At 48.4% G+C, this 20,560-nt stretch overlaps 1 protein-coding gene across 1 annotated transcript; it reads left to right on the forward strand.

Moving 5' to 3' along the window:
- Positions 1 to 1,599: 1,599 nt before the first annotated feature.
- On the forward strand, positions 1,600 to 20,560 carry LOC123354783 (dispanin subfamily A member 2b-like). Its single transcript, XM_044997001.1, has 2 exons — positions 1,600 to 1,909; positions 18,940 to 20,560. Exons 1-2 carry the CDS (start codon positions 1,766 to 1,768, stop codon positions 19,132 to 19,134), a joined length of 339 nt encoding a protein of 112 aa, XP_044852936.1. The 5' UTR covers positions 1,600 to 1,765; the 3' UTR covers positions 19,135 to 20,560.

The raw sequence follows: 20,560 nt of genomic DNA on the forward strand, positions 1-20,560 counted from the left end.
TACCAGCAGCCACAGGTTTTTGCTGGCCCAAATAATATTTAATTAAAGTGGAACAGCTTCAACAGCCAAGATGAAGGGAACCCCCCAAGCCCCATGGCTATAGCAGTATAACCAAGCCACATATATGGGCTGCAGGAGAGGCCTCTTCAAACCCTCTGCCCCTCAGCAGGGAGAAAGTATATTTGAATGACCAGCACTCATAACCCACTGGAGAAGCCCAACTGCTGGACTAGACAGGAGCCTCACTCTTTACCTGGGCTGAATAATGAAAGTGGAACAGCTTCACAGGCAAGACTGAGGGAGCTCCCATCACAGTAGCTCACAGCCCAATAATTAGGGCACTTACTTACCTGGGCGGTAGGTGAGCCCTCTTCAAATCCTTTCTCCTCACTAGGCAGAGTGGTTACGGACATAAGAACGGCCGGCCTGGGTCAGACCACTGATCCATCTAGCCCAGTAACCTGTCTTCCGACAGTGGCCAATGCCAGACGTTCAATGAACAGAAGGAGACACTTATGTAGGGATCTGGTCTCTGTCATCCTTGCCCAGCATCTGGCAGTCAGAGGTTTTGGGTCTCCCAGGTCATGGGGCTGCATCCCTCCATTGATGGACCGATCCTCCACAACCTTGCTAATACTTTTTTGAACCCGCCTATAGTGTTGGCCTTCACAATGTCAACTGACAACAAGTCCTACATGTTGACAGTGCGGTGTGTGTGAAGTGGTGCTTTTAAAGCAGCTGCCTGTTAATTTCATCAGGTCACCTCTGAGTCTCGGGTTAGGTGAAGGGCTAAATCACACGTCCTTATTTACTTGCTCCACCCCATTCATGATCTTATAGACTTCTGTCACATCCCCCCTGAGTCACTGCTTTTCCAAGCTGAAATTGAAACAGGGTCCTCCGCATCACAGGGGAGGACCTAACCACAAGGCTAAAGATTACACAGGAGGCCCCTGTCTCCCCTGGATTGTTTTGTGGGGCATTAGACAAGTATCTAACAAGCGCACAAGAAACAAGTTAAGCATCTGAGCCTGCCCCGATCTACACTGCAGAGCGAGGTCCACCTAACGCAGCTTATGTCGACCTCACTCTGTAAGAGTCTACACTAAAATGTCACCCCCACCAGGGTAACTTGCCCACGACACTGACATCATAACGCCACCCTGCATTGCTGACACCGACCGGCGCTGCCGTTCAGAAGCCATCTCACCATGGCGCACGCTGGCGGTGAAATCGGTGCAAGCGCTCCTGGGGAGGCCCCTGCACGGCCGACACAAGGAGCGCAGTGTGGACGTGCAAAAGCCAGTTAGATCCCCCCCCAGTGGCTGCACCGCCAGGCAACTTGGGGGCAATTCGTTTTGTAATGCAGCCTTGCCCTTTAAGGGGTTTTCCCCCTCGGTCTTTTCCCGTCAGGGGCCGCCTCTCGGAGCTGGGCCAGGTGAGCTCCCCGGCCGGATTTGTGCTTGCCTGGGAGGGAGGAGCTGCCGCGCTGGCTGGAAGCAGGGGGCGCTCCTCCGCGGGACGGTCCGGCGCTGCAGCACTAATTAAAACGCGCCCAGCCCCGCCCCGCCCGCGGCTTTCCGCTGATTGCATTGCAGCTGGCCGGGTTCCCGGCCCGGGGCCCTCACGTGGGAAAACCCCGGCGCTGGAAGGGGAGGGGTCGAGCGGATCCAGCCGCTTCCCTTCGTCTTTATTCCCAGCTCGCCGCCTTGCCCGCGCACCTTCTCTGCCGCTCCGCTCCGCCCGGCCTGCCGGTTCCCCAGCCATGGACCCCCCCAGCGCTGTGCCCTACGCCCGCCTGGAGATCCCCGACCTCGACTCCGTGCCCTCCTACAAGTACTGGTCCATCTTCAACATCCTGTGCTGCTGCCTGCCCCTGGGGCTGGTCGCTGTCTTCTACTCGGGACAGGTAAGGGGGGGGTCCCTTCCCCGGGCGCAGGGCCGCTCCCCAGGAAAACCTCCCTGGCTCCTCCTTGGGAAGCGCCCGGAGGTTGGAGAGGGAGCGGCGCGAGTAAGCCTGGCCCCGGGGGTAGCAGCCCCCCGCTTCCCCTCCACCAGCTTCTTTGCTGGTGCTGCAGAAACTGCAGCTTCCCCAGCCTGCCTGTGCTTGGGCTCTCGGGGCAAAGCCTCCCGTTTGTTTCCCTTCACTCGGGACGGGTGCCAAGGGAGTCTGCTAGTTTCTAAAGACGTTTTAGTTCAGTGCATGAGCATTATTTTTTTAAGTAGTGTTTTCTTGTTCCCAGCAAACTTTGCCTCCTCTCACCGCGGTGTGCAGACTGCGGTGCTGGTATTTAATAATTATCCTTTGAAGCAGCACAGCTGGCCTGCGTGCTTTAGGGGGTGGGGAGGGGCTCTGAGTTTGTGAATTCTTCCTCAGAGGGGAGAGTGAGTGGCATTCTGTGTGTTTCTAATACTCCTGTGGCTGTAGGGGAGTTGGGGATGCATTTCCTGCTGAACCTCCACGACTGGGGTGGGTCCCAAGCTGCTGGAAACCCTTTAAGCCTCATACCCTGCACATCAACACAAGCACCCCTGTAGCGTGCAAGGAGTCAAGTATGCACGTGCCCCAGTCACGTACTGACTGCCAGGCCTTAATACCCATGCAACTTGCCTCAACTCAAAGTGTGTGGCATAAAGGTGGCCTCAGTCTCAATGACTCACTCCATGGCCATTTTTTATGGCCTCTAAAAGTTCTCTCTTGTTGCGACTTTTGCATGTTTTCTTTTTGGCCCTTGTCTGGGAATCTGTGAACTAGACTGTTGTTCATTTTGGTGAAAGTGACCCAAGTGTAATGAAATAATTGCATATTCTGACAGACAGAGGGTTTTATAACCCCCAGAGTGCCAAAAAACTGCAGGAAGGTTCAAATATTGCACCTCATGCTGAGACATGGAGGAGAACTGGGAAATCCAATGCTGAAAAGCCTTAGATGAGCAGCCCCAGGGGTATGCAAGATTGCTTGTTGCTCTCAGGTGTGAGATGGCCTTGCAGGTGGACATTGTAAAAGGCTACAGAACTTTACTATTCTAGAACATGTGAGTTGCTCTGTGCTGATCTCTGTACGGCAGCTCCCCTCCATTGAGACTGTGCTGGGTGAAGACCAGCTGGAGCATGTCTTGACAGAGAGATTTTATGAGTAACTTTTGTGTGTGAGCAAATTTCTCATTCTTTGTGAATGAGATCCCTCATTCCTGACGGCCAGCTGGGCTCTGGTTACCCAAAATCAGGGCTGGGAAGGATCCAAACCCCCCCCCCCCCCCCCGTTATTGGTATGCCTTCTCAGGATATCCGTCCTCACCCCTGGGCTGTGTGTGTTGTATGAGGAAACCTGCTCCTTCCTGGGGAGCAACCCTAGGCTCTCTCCAGAGCCAGAGTCCTCTCTGTGCCTATCCCCTTATGGGTCAGAACTCTGTGTCCTCTATAGAAATCCCTGGTTGCATAACCCTCAGTAATGGGAGGCAGTGGCTTGGCCCTGGGCCGCTGCCTCTGGCCTTGTGCATCAGAGCCAATTTGACGCAGAATGTGGGGCCCTGTGCCAAAGTCCTTCCCCTTTCCCGCTCTGACGTTTCTCCCGTTTCCCTGACATTGTGCAAGTGCTCTGAGCTGACCCGCTTTTTACAAGCAGTGAGGAGGAGCTGCCCCCACCTTCCTCCTAGCTCCTGCGGGCTAACAGAGCCTTCTGTTTGCCCAGGCAACAGCCAGCAGGGCTGGGCTCTGCCCCAAGCTTGCCAAATCAATCACTTCTTTAGGAAATCTCAATTGCAATGGCCCCTGATAGTCCTGAGTGATCTCTACTGGGGTCTGGGCTAAGGGTCTCCGCAAATGGTTCTACCTTTGGAAGCTTTCCCCCATGTCTGTCTCCCTTCCAGCAGTTGATGTGATTTGACCCCTGGGGGTTCTACTAGAGTCTCGGCCAGGCTAGTGTCCTTCCACCCCTAAAATGTCTCCCCCTTAACTTGCATTGGGGATTGGGTTTTTCTGTTCCCATGAGGAAGAGAACTTGTGCACAGATGGCCGAGTGAATTCAGCCACCTGTACATTGTATGCCCGATACGCATGCTGTGGAACTCCCCTCCCTCTCCAGGCTGAATACCCTAGTAAAGGCCAGACCTTTTGCCACTCAGGCTGGCTCTCCAGCTGGACGGTCAGTATGTTAGCCAACCGTGCAGCACGGCCAGCCCTCTGGCACGTGAAACCTGGGCAGCTTGCTCACTTGTGACCTGTTCCCAGACACTGGAGGGGTTTTAACTCTTTGTGAGTCAGCTTGGGGCTGCCCCCTTTCCCCTTTTTAAGATTATCCACTTCCCCTCGCTGAGCTGCACCTGCATATTCCCCCCACCTGGGTCCCATGCTTGGGCCAGTCCCCCTCGGGCTTCTTTTAAGAACCAGGCCTGGTATCCAGATACTTGTCAGCCTGTAGCACTGAGGTCTTTTGGCTTCCTCGCCCTACCCACCTTGTAAGATCATGGGGGGACAGATTCTAAGCCTGTTCCAACCCAAGCATTTCATACAGCTCCTCTCTGGAAGAGACTCCCCCTGCCTTTGCCCCAGTTGCAGAGGTAATGCCCCAGCTGAGTTGCCATCTCCTTCTAAGTCCTCCCCTTATTCTTTAGAATCCTCACCCCTCCCAAGATCTTTTCCAATCAGCCTGGGGAATTTAAGGAGCAAGGCCACTTTAAATTGATCATAATCCTCAGAGACTGGCCTGGCCCTTTGGCTGTAGGCTGCTATGGCTTTTTACCTCCAGTAAGGGAGTGGGAAGACAAAGCCGATCCGCAGGGGGAAACCCGACGGCCTGGTGCTCAGCACAGTGTTCTGATGCATCCCATGATGAGAAGGTCTTTTCCCTGTCTTGTACATGTAAACTGAACAATGTATATCAATTATCAACAATTTCCTTTGAAACCCCTTTGAATCAGACCATATGAGCCGCTTGAGGGTCCCAGTTTACTGTAGGAGCATGTATGAGAGCGTAGTCATGGGACTTCACTTTGTATCCCCTTTTTCCTCTGTGGTGTGGGTAGATGTGAACCTGTGGTGCTTTTTGTTTTGTGTCACTCTTTTAAACTCCTATGCTCGTTTTCGGTGTGCAGAGAGCGGCAGCCATTTTGTGCTCAGGGCAGATGTACCACAGAGGGAGTTGCCTACATGGCATCGAAGGGGGTGAGAGCCATTGGTATTCCCCTTCTTAAACTGGGGGAAACAAGTCAGCATCTGTTCTCCATGCGGAGTCAGCACGCTGTGTTCTATCCCCACTTACTGGATCACCAATTTCTAAAAAGGGCTCCAGAGGTGATCCTGGCAATTACAGGCTGATAAGCCTAACATCAGTACGGGGCAAACTGGTTGAAACTACAGTAAAGAATAGTCAGATACACAGATGAACACAATTTGTTGGGTGTGAGTCAACATGGTAAAGGGAAATCATGCCTCACCAATCTACTAGAATTCTTTGAGGGGTCAACAAGCATGTAGGCATGGGGGATACAGTGTATTTAAATTTTTTTTTCAGAATGCTTTTGACAAGGTCCCTCACCAAAGGCTCTGTCATGGGATAAGCGGGAAGGTCCTCTCATGGGTTGGTAACTGGTTAAAAGATAGGAAACAAAAGGTAGGAATAAATGGTCAGTTTTCAGAAAGGAGAGAGATAAATAGCAGTGTCCCACAGGGATCCGTACAGGGCCCAGTCCTATTCAACATATTCATAAAGGATCTAGGAAAAGGGGTAAACAGTGAGGTGGCAAAATTTGCAGATGATACAAAACTACTCAAGATAGTTAAGTGCAATGCAGACTGCGAAGAGCTACAAAGGGATCTCTCAAAACTGGGTGACTGGGCAACAAAATGGCAGATGAAATTCAGTGTTGATAAATGCCAAGTAATGCACACTGGAAAACATAATCCCAACTATACATATAAAATGATGGGGTCTAAATTAGTTATGACTCAAGAAAGAGATCTGAGTCATTGTGGATAGTTCTCTGAAAACATCCACCCAATGTGCAGCATCAGTCAAAAAAAGCAAACAATGTTGGGAATCATTAAGAAAGGGATAGATAAGAGAAAATCATATTGCCTCTATATAAATCCATGGTACGCCCACACCTTGCATCCTGCATGCAGATGGGATCACCCCATCACAAAAAAGACATATGGGAAAAGGTACAGAAAAAGGCAACACAAATGAGATGGGGTATGGACAGCTTTCAAATGAAAGGGGATTAATAAGACAGACTTCTCAGGTTAGAATAGAGACAACTAAGGGGGGAGATCTGATAGAGGTCTATAAAATCATGATGGTGTGGAGAAAGTTAGTTGTTTACTCCTTTTCATAACACAAGAACTAGGGGTCACCAAATGAAATTAATAGGCAGCAGGTTTAAAAAAATAAAAGTAAGTATTTTTTTCACATAATGCACAGTCAATCTGTGGAATTCCTTGCCAGAGGATGTGAAGGGAAAGACTATAACAGGGTTCAAAAAAGTACTAGATAAATTCAAGGAGGATAAGTCCATCAATGGCTATTAGCCAGGATGGGCAGGGATGGTGTCCCTAGCCTGTTTGTCAAAAGCTGGGAATGGGCAACAGGGGATGGATCACTTGATGATTACCTGTTCTGTTCATTCCCGCTGGGGCACGTGGCATTGGCCACAGTCAGAAGACGGGACACTGGGCTAGATGGACCTTTGGTCTGACCCAGTATGGCCATTATGTTCACTAGGTCTCTGGCTCCTCTGTTGCAATGAGGTTCCATTCACGCTGGAAGTGCTGTTGTGCTGGCTCTGTGCTTCCGTGGAGCTGGCCCTGATGCTCCCCATTCGTTGTGCTTTTTTTCTCCCTACACTGGCGATGCTGCTCCTGCCACTTTGGGACCTGTTGAATCATGGAACCTGGATGGGCTCAGTCACTGTTGTAGCTTCTTTCTCTCTCTTGCTCAGTAAATCTGGCCAAAATTACCGGACATTAATAACACTGAAGAATCTGCACCATTGTTATTGACTCTGGGAATTCTAGGATAGAAGGGCTGCTGCTCTTTTAAGCACTGAGCTGGCTTGGGTCTAATTATTAATAATTGTTTGTATTAGGGTAGTGCCTAAAATCTAGTCATGAACCAGGGCCCCATTGTGCTCAGCATTGGACAGACCCTGGGGGCGGGGGAGTCTCGGGCCCAAAAAGCTTACAATTTAGGTCAGTGGCTCTCAATCTTTCCCGATTACTATACCCCTTTCAGGAGTCTGATTTTTGTCTTGCTGTGACCAGGGTCCCAGGGAGCCACGCTGAGGTCACTCGATTAGGGTGAACCCCAATGAATGGGGCAGACAATCCCCAAAGCTGGTGGTCATTCCTGTACTTAAATCCACTAAGCTAGCCTCAAAACAGCTTCTGTAATACTTAACTGGTTACCCAGCAGTCAAAACACAGCAACTCAGCCTTAAAGCAACCCAGCCTTAGGACTCCACCCAGACACCCAAGTCAAATATGATGAGGATCACTGAAAAACTTATCATACAAGAAAGCTCTACCAATCCCAAAGGATTGGACACATTACCTCCCAGGTTAATGAATATTCCAGATCTTCCCCAGATACACACAGCCAATTCTTATTAACTAAACTAGAATTTATTAAAGAAAAGTGAGTATTGGTTAAAAGATCAGTAGACATACAGACATGAGTACCATTCTGAGATCAGTTTTATAGTAGAGATGGGGAGCTTTGTAGCTTCAAGAAGTCCTTTCAGAGTTAGCCCATAGGTTATAGTTCAATGTTCATATTCAGGACGATCCAGGTGGGACTGGAGAGCTCAGACTTAGGATTCAAGCTTCTCCTGCATCAAGCAGATCTGATAAAAAGGATCACAACCCAAGACACCTATATACAGTTCCAGGCCTTCCCTTGAAGGTATGGAATCCTTAGGCAAACAACAGGCAATCATCAAGACTTTGAAGGGGAGCTATTTCCTAAGCATCACTGGTAATTAACTAACATAAGGCATTTGCCCATCTTCCACCATTCACAGGTGATTGCTATACAGTGATCTCTATTTACAGTTCATTTAAATGTTAGGATCGCCTTTTGATCTCTGAAGTAACAATACAGCATAGACAGGAACCATTTGGTTACGTTCTCAACCTCAAACAAACAAATATTATATATATACACACTACACAAGATAAACAACCCTTTCAGGCCATTTTTCACCTCACTTAAACTAATTGCTTACAAAATCAGACCTAAAAAATACAAAAGCCTCCCAGCCCACTGTCACTGAACCATTGCTGACTTTCTCATTTTCACCATGTAATTATAAAATAAATCATTTGGTATATAAATATTGTACTTACATCTCAGCGTTCCATTTATAGAGCACTATAAACAAGTCGTAGTCTAGGAAATTTTAGTTTGTACTGACTTTGCTAGTGGTTTTTATATAGCCTGTTGTAAAACAAGGCAAATCTCTGACTGAGTTGATGTAACCCCCAGAAGACCTCTGCGTACCCCTGGTTGAGCACCACTGAGCTAGGTGATGCAGTGTGTAAAATGGTAACCTGCCTACCTTGGTGGACTGGCACCTGTAATAGGTTGAATATGTGCTAGGAACCAGGGTTGGAGGGGCAGGGGGGAGTTGTACAGCGGGGGCAAGACCTCTGGATAAACCACTTCCTGCAGCCGTTTGGTTTTAAACTGAACAAGTATTGCCCCTGCCCCAGGCCCTGTTTGCTGACGAGCGACGTAAACTTTTCAAGAAGTGCCATTGGCCCCTAAAAATCAGGACTCCTCTGCCAAGTCAAAATCTCCCCAGTGTCGCAATAGCAAGTGCCAGCAGCAGCTGTGTGCTCAGCCTAACCTCTTGCCTCACCGTGTACAAACAAGCTAATGAAAGGCTCCAAGTCGTGCAGCGGAGACCTCGCCCACCCGTGCCGGTAATTCTGTGATTTCTACACAGGAAACGGGGCAGAATAGCAGGAAGGAATCTGAATAACTCACTGTTGTGGCTTTATTTTCCCTGGGCGGGGGGGAAACCAGTCACATTTCCACACCGCTCAAGGTCTTAAGTCATAATGCTAATGCCGGGGGTGGGGGGGCCTAGTTTTCAGAGCTGAGACTGGGACTCCCTCGAGGATGTTGTTCAGACAGTATAATCATAGGCAAATTAGAGAGACTGCAGGTGAGGGAATATCGTTTATTGGACCTGCTTCTGTTGGTGGGAGAGAAGATTTCAGGCCAGTTATTTCACCGCTCTGGGCTATTGTAAAGCATTGCTCCTTTTCTAACCCCTAAGGAACGTCACGAGGTTTAAGCCGCTATTGAGTGTACAGCATGTGGAGAAGCTTGGAAGGAAGGTGCTAGAGCCTGGCAAAGGTTGTTATCAGGGATGTTCTATGAAGTGGAGGCTCTGATGACTTGGTGAGAGATTTGCTTAGACAGTGAAGCCCCTGAGCAACTGGCTGAATTGACGATCTCTGGCCAAACACAGGCCCCGTGCCCTCTCCTCTTCCATCATGTACCTGGTGGAATCTGCTGTTTATCTCCTGTCTGCCTCATGATTTAGACTGTCAGGAAGTGGTCAGGGATGACATGGGCAAAGGTGGACTGAGCCGAAGGAAATAGAAAACTGTTGCCAAGTAGCACAGCGATCAGTTTTACGCAGTATCCTACAGATCTAATACCTCAGGAAGCGTGGCTTTGTTAAGGCACTGGGCTGGGACTCGGGAGATCTGGGTTCAGTTCTGGCTCTGCCACAGACTCCCTGGGTCACCTCAGGCACGTCGCTAAGGACTAGATTTAAAAAAGGTGTCCTGGTGCCCAGTGGAATTCAGAGCCCCACATTAGGCACCCAGGCTTCAGGTGCATTGTAGGGGAGAGTTAGGCCCCTAAGAGAGGGATTCTCAGAAGCCAGCACTCTGAACAGGGAGCTGCCTAAGCCAGCCAGGAGTGAGATGCAGACAAAAGGAGTGGGGCTTAGGGCCCAATCCACAAAGGGTCTTGGTGCCTAACTCCCATGGATCTGGGTCTGTAGGTACCTGACAACAGGCTGCAGGAAGGTGTCTAACCTCACTGGGGAGTCTCAGCCATCAACTCTCTCCTGGAATTAGTCTTCTCAATCAGGTCAGCCATTTTGGGGGGGAGGAGGAGACAGACAGATGCACCCCCATACAGCCAATAGCCTTGGGGCAGGGCACTCCCCTGGAATGTGGGAGTCCTGTTTTCAAATCCTAGAGCTACCTTATCTGGAGCAGGAACTTGAACCTAGGAAAATGCCCATTGTACCTGGCTACAGTGTATTGCGGGGTAGGTGTCTCAATCTCTCTGGTTGAAACTGCTCCACTTTGTATTCAGTGAGCGAGACAGTGAGACTGTAGCCTGGTGACTGGGGCATTTGCCCCTGGGTACTTGGGTATTCCAGGGATGCACAGCTGCCCCCCAAATCCCTACCCTGCTTGCCCCCGGCTGTTGTGCATGTGTGTGTGTTGGGGGGGGGGGGATAATGCTCAGCACACCTACCTGAGCAGGCCACCCAAGCGAGATTGCTAAGGCAACGCTTCGCTTGAGAATCCCCTCAGGGCTTGGGCACGAGCAAGGGCTCCAGGCAGCTCCTGTGGGGGCCGCTAGGCTCCTAGAGGAGCAAGCAGCAGCTGAGCGGGGATTTTGTGCATGTAGGTGGGGCCTAATTGTTGGATTTTAAGTCCCTTTGTGAATGTAGCACTTAAGGGATCTGTCCTGCACTTCCTCATCTGTAAAATGCAAATACCTCCCGTCAGTTACTGGGGTGGTGCCGGGGGCTACAGAAGTACTTAGATGAGCAAAGACAGTAGGATTGGGCTCAGAGGAAGGTAAGGGCTTGAATATCCCTTCATATGCCCCTGAAGGGCTGGCCCTCAGAGACCCCCTACTGGGACAGGAAACCCTCTGTAAGCTCCTCACCCCAGGGAGTTATGGTAGCCATTTCAGCCGACTGCTGTGGGGTTTGCGCAGCGCCCTAAGGCACTGGAAAGTCTTCGCCCTAATGCAGCTAGTTCTCTCCCATTGACCATGGGCGCTCCTTAAAGGACTTATAGTTGTATCCCTATTGCATACGCTGAACATGCAGCCGCAGGGCATCTTTTTACAATGGCGAGGAACCCCCTGGGAGTGGTGCACAAACCAAAGATCAGATTCAATTCAGGATGACCCCTTCATTACAGACAGCTGCCCTGGCCCTCCTGGGTTTCATATCTAGGCTCTGATCCTGCTGAGCATGTCAAGACCCTGGCAACAGGCTGCAATTTCATGTTTCAGCCTAGTTCATTACTGTGAAACTAACAATCCTTGAATTCACTGAGCTTCAGAACTTGCTAGCACTGTTGTACGGACGCTTAATTATAGACTGCCTGTTAACCTTAATTTTCCCTTATCGTGCATCTTGCTCTGATTCTGTACTTAATGAAACCACACAGAGCTGCCATCTACATCTTTCCTTATTCTGCTCTGTATTTAAGCCACTAGCTCAATTGTTTTTCCCCATATATTTGATTACCTGTATCTTGGGTATATCTTAATGGCAATTAATTACTTACTTCCCTGTATTTATTACATCTAATATCTTCTGCAGTGCTGTGTCTGGGATTGATCCAGAGCATTGCTGAATACCAGCATCTCCCCCTGATTTCAGTAGGAGTGACAGGTGCTCAGCACTCTTGGGAACAAGCTGAGAGATTGTAAGCCTTGTGTGACTTGATTTTCATTGACAAATCAATGCTAGTTTAATTTTCAATAATCATTTTGTAATGCTGTAGCATTTCCTTGCATGACTAGGACATGTGGTGCAACAGAGAAGGTATGGGGCTGAGAATCAGGAGACCCAGTGGCAGAAGCAGCACCTAAGTTTTTGTTTGGCCTCGGTTTTGTCATCTGTAAAGTGGGGACAATGCTGCTTTACCTGCCAAAGTTCCACGCTTTGAGATCTAAGCATGAAAATTGCAAAGCTTTAGAATAGGGGATGTTTTACTGGAAAAGCCTGTAAGCCAATAGTTTTAAAGATCTGTCTCTCTTAATGATAGAAGAGCACACACCCAGAATGCATTGTGCAATCAGACAGATTTTTCACTTACTGGAACAAATGGGCCAAATTCACCCTGACCTAATTTGGCCCAATGAGTTTAACTTTTGCTGCTGACTTTTTAATTCAATACATTTTTGGTCTTCCTCTTGGTGTAGCGCTTGTTCTTCTGTTAATCCACCACTTACCTCTCTTCATCAACACTTGCATTAGGCAGGTTCTTTTTACCTGGTTAGCTGGCTTTGAAAAAATCAGAGGGCAAGGACGATCAGTTTCTGCAGAATCTAAGCTTTAAAAAAACAAATCTATCCCTTCTTACTGTTCAGGAAGCTTTCTGATTGGTAATGATGTGTGAATCAATGCAGTATTGTCATCCTGAGTCTGCAGACTGATGGCTCTGGAGTCTGCAGCTCCGAGTTCTCTCAAGCTGTCCATAGTGAAAACAAACCCACTTCTTGTCAGTTTTCACTGCTGCTGTTTAGAAGCCTGTGTCAAGGTGAAAGCGACAAGCATCAGTCTAGTCATCATTAGGTAGGAGGGCCCAAAAGGGGAGACTGCAGGAGGGATAGAGTAGGAGACACCCCCTACTCAAGAGCCAGAAAAGCTGAGGGAGGAGTGGAGCTGTGCAAGTGCACCCAGTGCAGCAAGCCAGGAGGCTGGAGAAAAGGTAGAATCTCACCCCTTCCTTCCTCATCCACTCTTGTAGCCTCCCAAGACATCCTGCTATGGGAGTGAAGGACGAGGAGATTGCTCCCCTTCCCTTATAGCTGCCAGAGCAGCTCTGGGGTCTGAAATCTGAAGCTCCCCACTAGGTGGAGAATTATATGAAACAAGGGAACCCCCAAAAGAAAGTCCTGGAAGGAGCAGCCTTGGAGAAATCCCAGCTCCATCCCCTCCCACAGCAGTGGCTTGTCAGGGGCTTCTCACCTGAGAATGGACATGGACCACTCCTCCCCCCCAAACTATGGGTGATGGGTTTAGTTCTCTAGCTATAGAGTCTGGAAATTCCAGGCTGCTGAAATCAAATTCTCTCTGACAGAGAGAATGCTAGAGCGGTTATGTGGAACAGGCACACGGCAGCCATCAGCATTAACCTGGTGCTCTACAATTTACGTGTGGCTTTCTTCCCAATATGATGGCCCATTACATTTATGCAGAATATTGCAGCAAGGTCTGCTTTAGCATACCAAGCAGGCTGTCTTAGCACTTGGTCTGTCCTTGCTTCTCAGACCTCATCTAAACCTTTATCTTGATGGAGAAACTGAATGGCTAAGTTCTCACAGCCCCAGGCAGTATAAAAGGCAGACAGCCCTGAATATATTTAGAAAATCAGTTCTAGAGCATGGCGTGATATCAACTTGTGTTCTGTCTACAGACTTGGTTGAACTTGATTCTCCATTTTTTAAAAAATGGATATATACCAGTTTATTTAAGCAATTTCTGATTTGTCTATTTAAATGGTCAGGGTTGCCCAAAATCATGGATTAAGGCTTTCTACCCCTCCCCTGATTTTAAAATGTTCACAGGTGCAGGAAGTTCTGAGGGTGGAGTCGGACGATGACAGTAGATGTTGATTCAGAAATAAACTGTCAACATCTCATGTCCAAATATACAAAATAAATGTCCTTAAATCAAACTCATGCTTTCAAGCAGCATTTCTCACATAGACTAGCTGTAAATTCCAATTATCAATGGAAATATTTTTTTCCCTGTGTTTGGACAGAGAAATCCCCATTTACTGATTACAAATCTAATCCTCCTTCCAAGTTTAACTCACTAACACAAAAGCGGGCATAGCATTTTCACTGATGTACCTTACTTCTGTAGCTGGGCATTTAAGGGCTGAGTGCTGATTTTATGACACACATGCTTGTAACTATGCAAACTCTGACATGAAGGTTCAGATCTCATGCTTTGAGGTGGGTCACCCCAGGGAGCTGCAGAGAAGTCTCCCCCTACCCTTTTATCTGCTGGGATTTGAACACGCCAGGCTATGCACTGTCTGTTGGGAGCAAGGAAGGCAATTCTCCCACCTGTTTAATACTGCTGAGGTGGCTACTCTAGAGGTAGGGTTTCCTCAACTAGACCGTTGGTCTATCGACTCTGAAAGACCTTGGCACAAAGTCACCCTCCTCTACACTTTTAGCCACTGCCCAAGCAACAAGTGAGCCCAAGTTGTCCTAGGGGTTTTCTAGAGAGAGGCGGAAGCTGGAAAGTTCAGCTCTAACCTACCCTAGGATTTGGGGAAGTTTTAGTTGTGGGTTTAGCACATTACTCAGTCCCTTTGCAGAAGTGTAACACAACCGTGACTGGATACTGAAAGGGTGTTTATTCTAGGTTTAACAACAAAGCAATTGTGCTAGCTTAATTTATTCAGGTAACTAGCTACACATTAACAAAAAGCATGACGGTTTCAAGTAATAAGGAAGGGACAGTTCCTCCTAAGGAATTGCCCAGCTGGGCCTAGTAAAACTTTAATGGGCCTGTCTTTTCTCTTGTTCATATTGGAGTGGCTAGAGAGATGGCTGATTGTTCAGCCTTTAAGTTGTCCTGGTAAAGTGGTGTGAAGTCTCTCTTGGGCCCAATGATCTTTAATAATGCCCTGTTAAAGAGCAGATGAATCAACACATTTATCATATTTCATCTGACAGACAACTGTGGCTCTAGACAAAGCTTTATTAGGCTTTCAGCTCCTATAGCAAAAAAAAAAAATTCCCCAAATTTAAGGTGTACTCGTGTGAATTTTCAAATCCTCCTGATCTGAAACCTTCCCCCCTCTAACTAGGCTTATGGTGAAGATGGCTATTTTGGGGGGGGTGAGACTCAGAACTTAGCCCCCCTAGCTTCTTCTCCCACTGACTGGCTGTGCAGCCTTGTCTACACTTGAAACCCTGAGGCACCGCTGTCACACTTCACTGTGGACGCTACCTACGCCGACAGGAGTAGAACAGCAAGGGGTGCGGCACCTTGACAGTGCTATGCCAGGACCTAGGAGCATCTGCTGAGAGGGACTTTGCACAGCTGGTTAAGTGAGTTGCTCAGCTCATGACCCATGTGCTTCATTTGCTTAGGGGTTACGTGAAGACAGTAACTCTCCCATTAACACCCGATACACTGATTACTAAGAGCAGAAGACTTCCTGCAGCAGGGCTGCAAAGTAAATAGACCTTACAATCTTGTTTTACAGGTATAGTTGTCTTGCCCTGAACTAAGCAATAGGAAACCTTTTAGAGCCACACTTTCACACAGCCCCTGGTTTTCAACTCCAATTTAATTGTACAGTGAGAGGGTAACATTAAGAATCAAGCCAATGGCAGCAGCCTCTAATACAGGATTCTTAAATCAGGACTGTATCATCTCAGTGCAAGCAATACACCCCGACTTGAACGCATGTCTGACTTCTCACTTAGCTCAAGATGGTCATGTACACATGGAAGTGGGTGTGGTGGCTGTCAGCAACTGGTTCTAGAAGTCTGCTCGGCCCCACTGAACAAGTCAAGGTGGTAGATGGTCCTACTCCACCCTTGTAGTTAGTATAGGGGCACCAAAGATGATAATCCCTGAATCTGTTCCTCTTGGCAAGTGCCTCCTCTTAAGGGATGTAGCTGTGAGAAATCTCGTAAGCTTCTCCTTGGGCATTTGCAGGTTGCCGGCTGCCTCCAATATCATCATGTCCTGTATTTCCTTACCCACAGTAGTGGCGAAGTTTAAGTGCAGCCTTGTTTCAGACAGCCTCCAAGCCCGCCCGATGATGCATCTGACTTTTCTTGGTGCATTCCTGGGGGCCTGGTGTCCAGAATAAGAAATATTTACAAGTCTAATTTAGACAAGTGACAGCTCAACATTCCCCCTCCCTCCATTGCCATGTGTGACCCACAATCAGGAGAGAAAGTTGCCTGTAGACAATCAAGAGGAATTCCCCTCCCCACTCCCTGTAATCATAGTTACCTGTAACAGTAGCTAAAGCGAGTAGACGATTGACTGTAAAAGCAAAGAAATGTCAGAATAACCTCTCGCACACAGCAGTTGGATTAAACTCTTGTATCTTCCTATCATTTTAGTAGGATTCTGGACCCAATGTGTCCCCTCCAAAACAAAGATGACCTGAGATCCACCCTAACCTCCTATTTTGCATTGGATATGCCAACATGACCAGGACTCCCATGCATGGCAGGAGAGCCCCTAGCCCCCTGCTGACTCCTTAAACAAAGAGGTGCCCAGCAGAGGCTACATGGTGACCAGAGCAGGCTTTCCCCAGCAATAGCCTATTACGCTGCCATTGGGGACATTCCCTTTGATCACCGTGGGATAGTGCCTACTGGGAGGTGTCGGTTCTGTGATCTGCACTGCTCATGGGAGGCAGGTCAGCCTGGCAGCTGCCAGGTTATCACCCAGGCCTTCACAGTGGGAATCCTGTTGCAGTAATATTGTGATACTCAGATAACTGCTGGTGGGATGCATTAGTAGTTACACTTCTACTCGGGAGCCTCTGATGTTAGATTTTAAGGCAACAGTCATTCAAAAGGGGCAGCCGGACTACAAAAGGAAAGCTAGATCGCATCCACCCCTGGGGATGTTCAGAGCGGAACCTGGCAGTTCCTCTGCTTCGAAACCTTTCTGGTTTCAAGCGCAGACAGTTCACAACCCAAGTAACCATGCGTAGTTGCTCCTAACCTAGACTAGATTTGAAGCAATGGCCTAGAGGGGAAGGCCAGGCCTTTGATGCCGTCTACGGTGCAATCACTCAACATGCTTGAGTTTGAAAAATCTGATTTAACATTGCTGATTCTGACCCCATACGTTTATGGGCAGGCAGCTTGTGGGGCAGGATCCTGGCAGGAGCTGACTAACTGGGACCTGAGAATGGAGGGATGGGGAATAGGATGGAAAACTGATTTTAAAATCATCTTCTCTAGCTCCCTCCTTGGAATTCACTGCATTGCGTAGTTTTTCCCAACAGCCTTTTCTGTTCTCCTCCCAGCTGCCAATGGATGGCGGGTCTGTTGTGAGCAGCAAAAACTTTCTAAACCCACACTGAGTTCAGTGGCTTCTGCCTAACCCATAAAGCTTTCAAAAACAGGAAGCAAGTGGGCTTAAAATACAGTGATATGAGAGAATCTCTAAAGAGACACTGGGGCATTTTAGTTTGTGTATTAAATGAAAGGTGACCCTTTCAAAAGTTAATTTTTAAAAAAAATACTCCTTGGTTGGCCACTACAGCTCACTGCCCTGCTTGTTGTTCCAGACTTTGGCTGGGTCTATTAAGGTCTCAGCTGCACAAATGTAAGCTAGTGTAAACACGCTGTGTGATATGAAACAAGAGTGCACTGCATCAGTGCAGCACATGTACGCTCGGGGTTTGCATTAGTGTAGTTGCCCTGGTGGCTTCAACCCGAACGTAGACACACGCTTAGACCCTAATCCAGAAGAGCACTTAAGCACAAGTATAAAGTCCTTGTGGAAGCCACTGAGACTTCAGTGACACTACTGTGCTGTGCTGGATTGGGGTGTGACTGGCTGACCGTGTTTCATGGAAACTTCAACAGGTCTGAACAAGTTTCATTTGTTCCTCTGTGTGTGGGAATGGTTTGAAGGGAGGGGAACCTCACCTCCAGGACGGGGTGGGTCACTCCAAAGGTGAAACATGTTGACTGAATAGAGTTGGGGAAGTCTTGCACGGCTGCTTCCTGGGCTGGCAAACCCTTCTCACCAGCACTAAAAGATATTAAAATGTATGCGGGGAAACAGGTTAGTGTATGGGAGGATAACGTAGACCAGATAAGGGGTTTCTTTCAGTTAAATGGTTCATTCATCAAAGTTGTTGCTCAACCTGGCTGTTCTGGTGACCGCTGGCTTATTTCAGCAGAACTCTGTTGCAAATAGATTTGTGTGCAGAATAAAAAAGTCACTGTCTGTATGAAATTGATTGATTGTGGTTTTTATGTAGCCTAGTGTAAAACTAGGCAAATATCTAGATGGGTTGATGTAACTCCTGGAAGACCTCAGTGTACCTCCAGGGTTACATGTACCAGGGTTACATGTACCCAGGTTGAGAACCACTGGGCTAGATGAACTCAGTATCTTTGAGAGGCTAAGACTTTTGATCCCCTGGTAGAATGCACTTGTAACACAAGTGACTTAAAGGGAAGAGATTTAACCTTAATTCTGCCCCACACTCTGATACTTAGATCACCCCACCCCAGGAGGGAGAGCTGACCTACCCAAGCATGAAGCACCTCTGTCTCCAGGCATGAGAGCAGCAGACTGCTGCATGGCCTTGACAAGTCAGTCAAGCCTAAATGGAACAAAGAATCCTGTGGCACCTTATAGACTAACAGACGTTTTGCAGCATGAGCTTTCGTGGGTGAATACGTATTCACCCACGAAAGCTCATGCTGCAAAACGTCTGTTAGTCTATAAGGTGCCACAGGATTCTTTGTTGCTTTTACAGATCCAGACTAACACGGCTACCCCTCTGATACTTCAAGCCTAAATGTTCAGGAACAGCCCCTGATTGTCTGCCCAGCTTGATACCTTAGGGACTAGTTTTAGGGGTGCAGAGAGCACCCAACAGCACTTACGTACTCAGTACCTCTGAAGCCAAAAGGGGGTTTCAAGTTGAGTGCCCAAAAACTGACATCTAAGAATAAGGGGCTGCTTTTGAACTCTGCCAGTTCCTGCACTCATTTTTGCTGGTGTAAATCCAGAGTAACTCCAGTGAAATCTGTGGAGCGACTTTAGATTTATAACCAAGCAGAATCTGGTCCTGTTTCTCTTACCTGCATGCCATACAGATCTTATTTTGCCTGTTGTGGGGGAGGTCAGTTCATTAGGTACAAGACGCACAGATCTGAAAGCAGTTTACAAGATGTCACTAATTAGCCCATGCCTCTGTCCCCAGGTGGAGGAGTGCCTAGCACGCAGAGATATCGCAGGAGCGAAGTCCGCCTCTGACACCGCAAGAACCATCAACATCCTCGCCGTGGTGATCGGGCTGGCATGCATCGGTGTGGCCATATTCTTTATGATCCAGAGAGTTCAGCTGCTCAGTGCAGCACAACCCACCCGGTTTCCCTCACTCTATAATTTAGGCTGAGGCCAGGGTGCTGCCCCCCAGGCTTGGAGAGATGAAACCACCACTGCAAAAATCTGTCTTTGAATTCTGCTCTCTTTAGGTTCTTACTCTTCTTTATTCTGCTGGTAGCCAGTAAGCTTCCTCTACAGCTGGTGCTGCCATAAGTATGTTTGCAGGTCTTATGCCCCCAAGATCATCATCAAGCTGACAGCTGCAGATATTGAATTGGGATTCCCTCTCTCTCAGCCTTCACCACAGCCAGCTGGGTATAATTCTCATGGCACTAACTCCTTTCTCACTAGACTGGAAAGAAATCAAGAAAAAGGCACTGAAATCTTTCCAGGCCACACAGACAGACTTGCTGCTAATGCGGAGGTTCTTAAGTAAAGCACCACCTGGGAGCAGGGGCTGCACTGCAGGGGGGAAGCTTGCAGGAACTATTGCACCCCCTAGTGGCTGCTGGCTGGGTGCCCAGCTCTGCCCCTGACCCTGTGTCTCCACCCATTGGGAGGCACTGTCCAGGGCAGGTGGAGGGATTGGGACTCCCCACAGCTGCCTGTTCTGGCCTGGGTTCCTGGACCCTGCTCCTCAAGGTTCTCTTGGCCCCAGAGCCAGGTCCCCCAGCGTGGTGGCTGTTACTGGCTGCGAGCAGTTGAAGGAGGCAGGGCCTGGGAGGAAGTGGGGTCAGAATTTAGGAGGAGCAGGGGTGGGGATATGGAGAGCCAGGGGCACTGCCCCCCCTCCTGGCTCAGGCTGGCATCACCTCCCCTCTTTCAGGCTTATCTTTTTATCTAAGTGTTGGCTCTAGCAATGATGCCTGGGGGCCATATTCATCCCTAGTCTCCCACCTTCACTGGCTCTAGCTAGCACCTGTCCTAACGAGCTGTGTGCTTTAAACAGGTTACTAAGTGCCTGGTAGCTGAGACCACTGCTGTTTTCGCACTAGCTCCGGGAGGAGATGATTGTAGTAGATTACCGAGAGCTGTTCAGGGCTAATTAATGTAATCACTTCTCTGTGAAAGTTTTGGATCAACTCTTGTTATAAATGTAACTGAAAGATGGGTTTACTCTGGCTGTGACACCACTGCTGTGTATGATGAGTTTCATAGTTGCTGCTACGGGGGGCTTTTTGCCCACCACCACCAAAGCAAAAGAGAGGGAATGGATCATAAAAGGCCAGAAAGTGGCAGGGGAGCTCCAAGGCAGATAGGAAACCTTGAACTACTTTAAATTCTTTGGAGTAGATTTCACTGCGTCTGTTAAGCACGGCACCTTGCCCTTCACAAGAGCTGATGGAAGAGTTCAGAAGCACAGGGAGCAAAGATTGAGAGAATGGATTTTACACGGGGCCTGTATACGGTTTAAAAGAGAGGGCTTATCTGTAAACGGCTTATTCCAATGTTTCTAAAAGTTTACAAAAATGTAAATAAATGCTTCCAATACTAAA

The sequence above is a fragment of the Mauremys mutica genome, chromosome 22 (genome assembly GCF_020497125.1).
Source record: "Mauremys mutica isolate MM-2020 ecotype Southern chromosome 22, ASM2049712v1, whole genome shotgun sequence".
Lineage (NCBI taxonomy): Eukaryota > Metazoa > Chordata > Testudines > Geoemydidae > Mauremys > Mauremys mutica.

Bases quoted from the DNA above. Each gene is read 5' to 3' on its own strand.
- LOC123354783 (XM_044997001.1), top strand. From the start codon at position 1,766: ATGGACCCCCCCAGCGCTGTGCCCTACGCCCGCCTGGAGATCCCCGAC. The intron at 1,910-18,939 runs GTAAGGGGGGGG...CTCTGTCCCCAG, and splicing joins CTGTCTTCTACTCGGGACAG to GTGGAGGAGTGCCTAGCACG.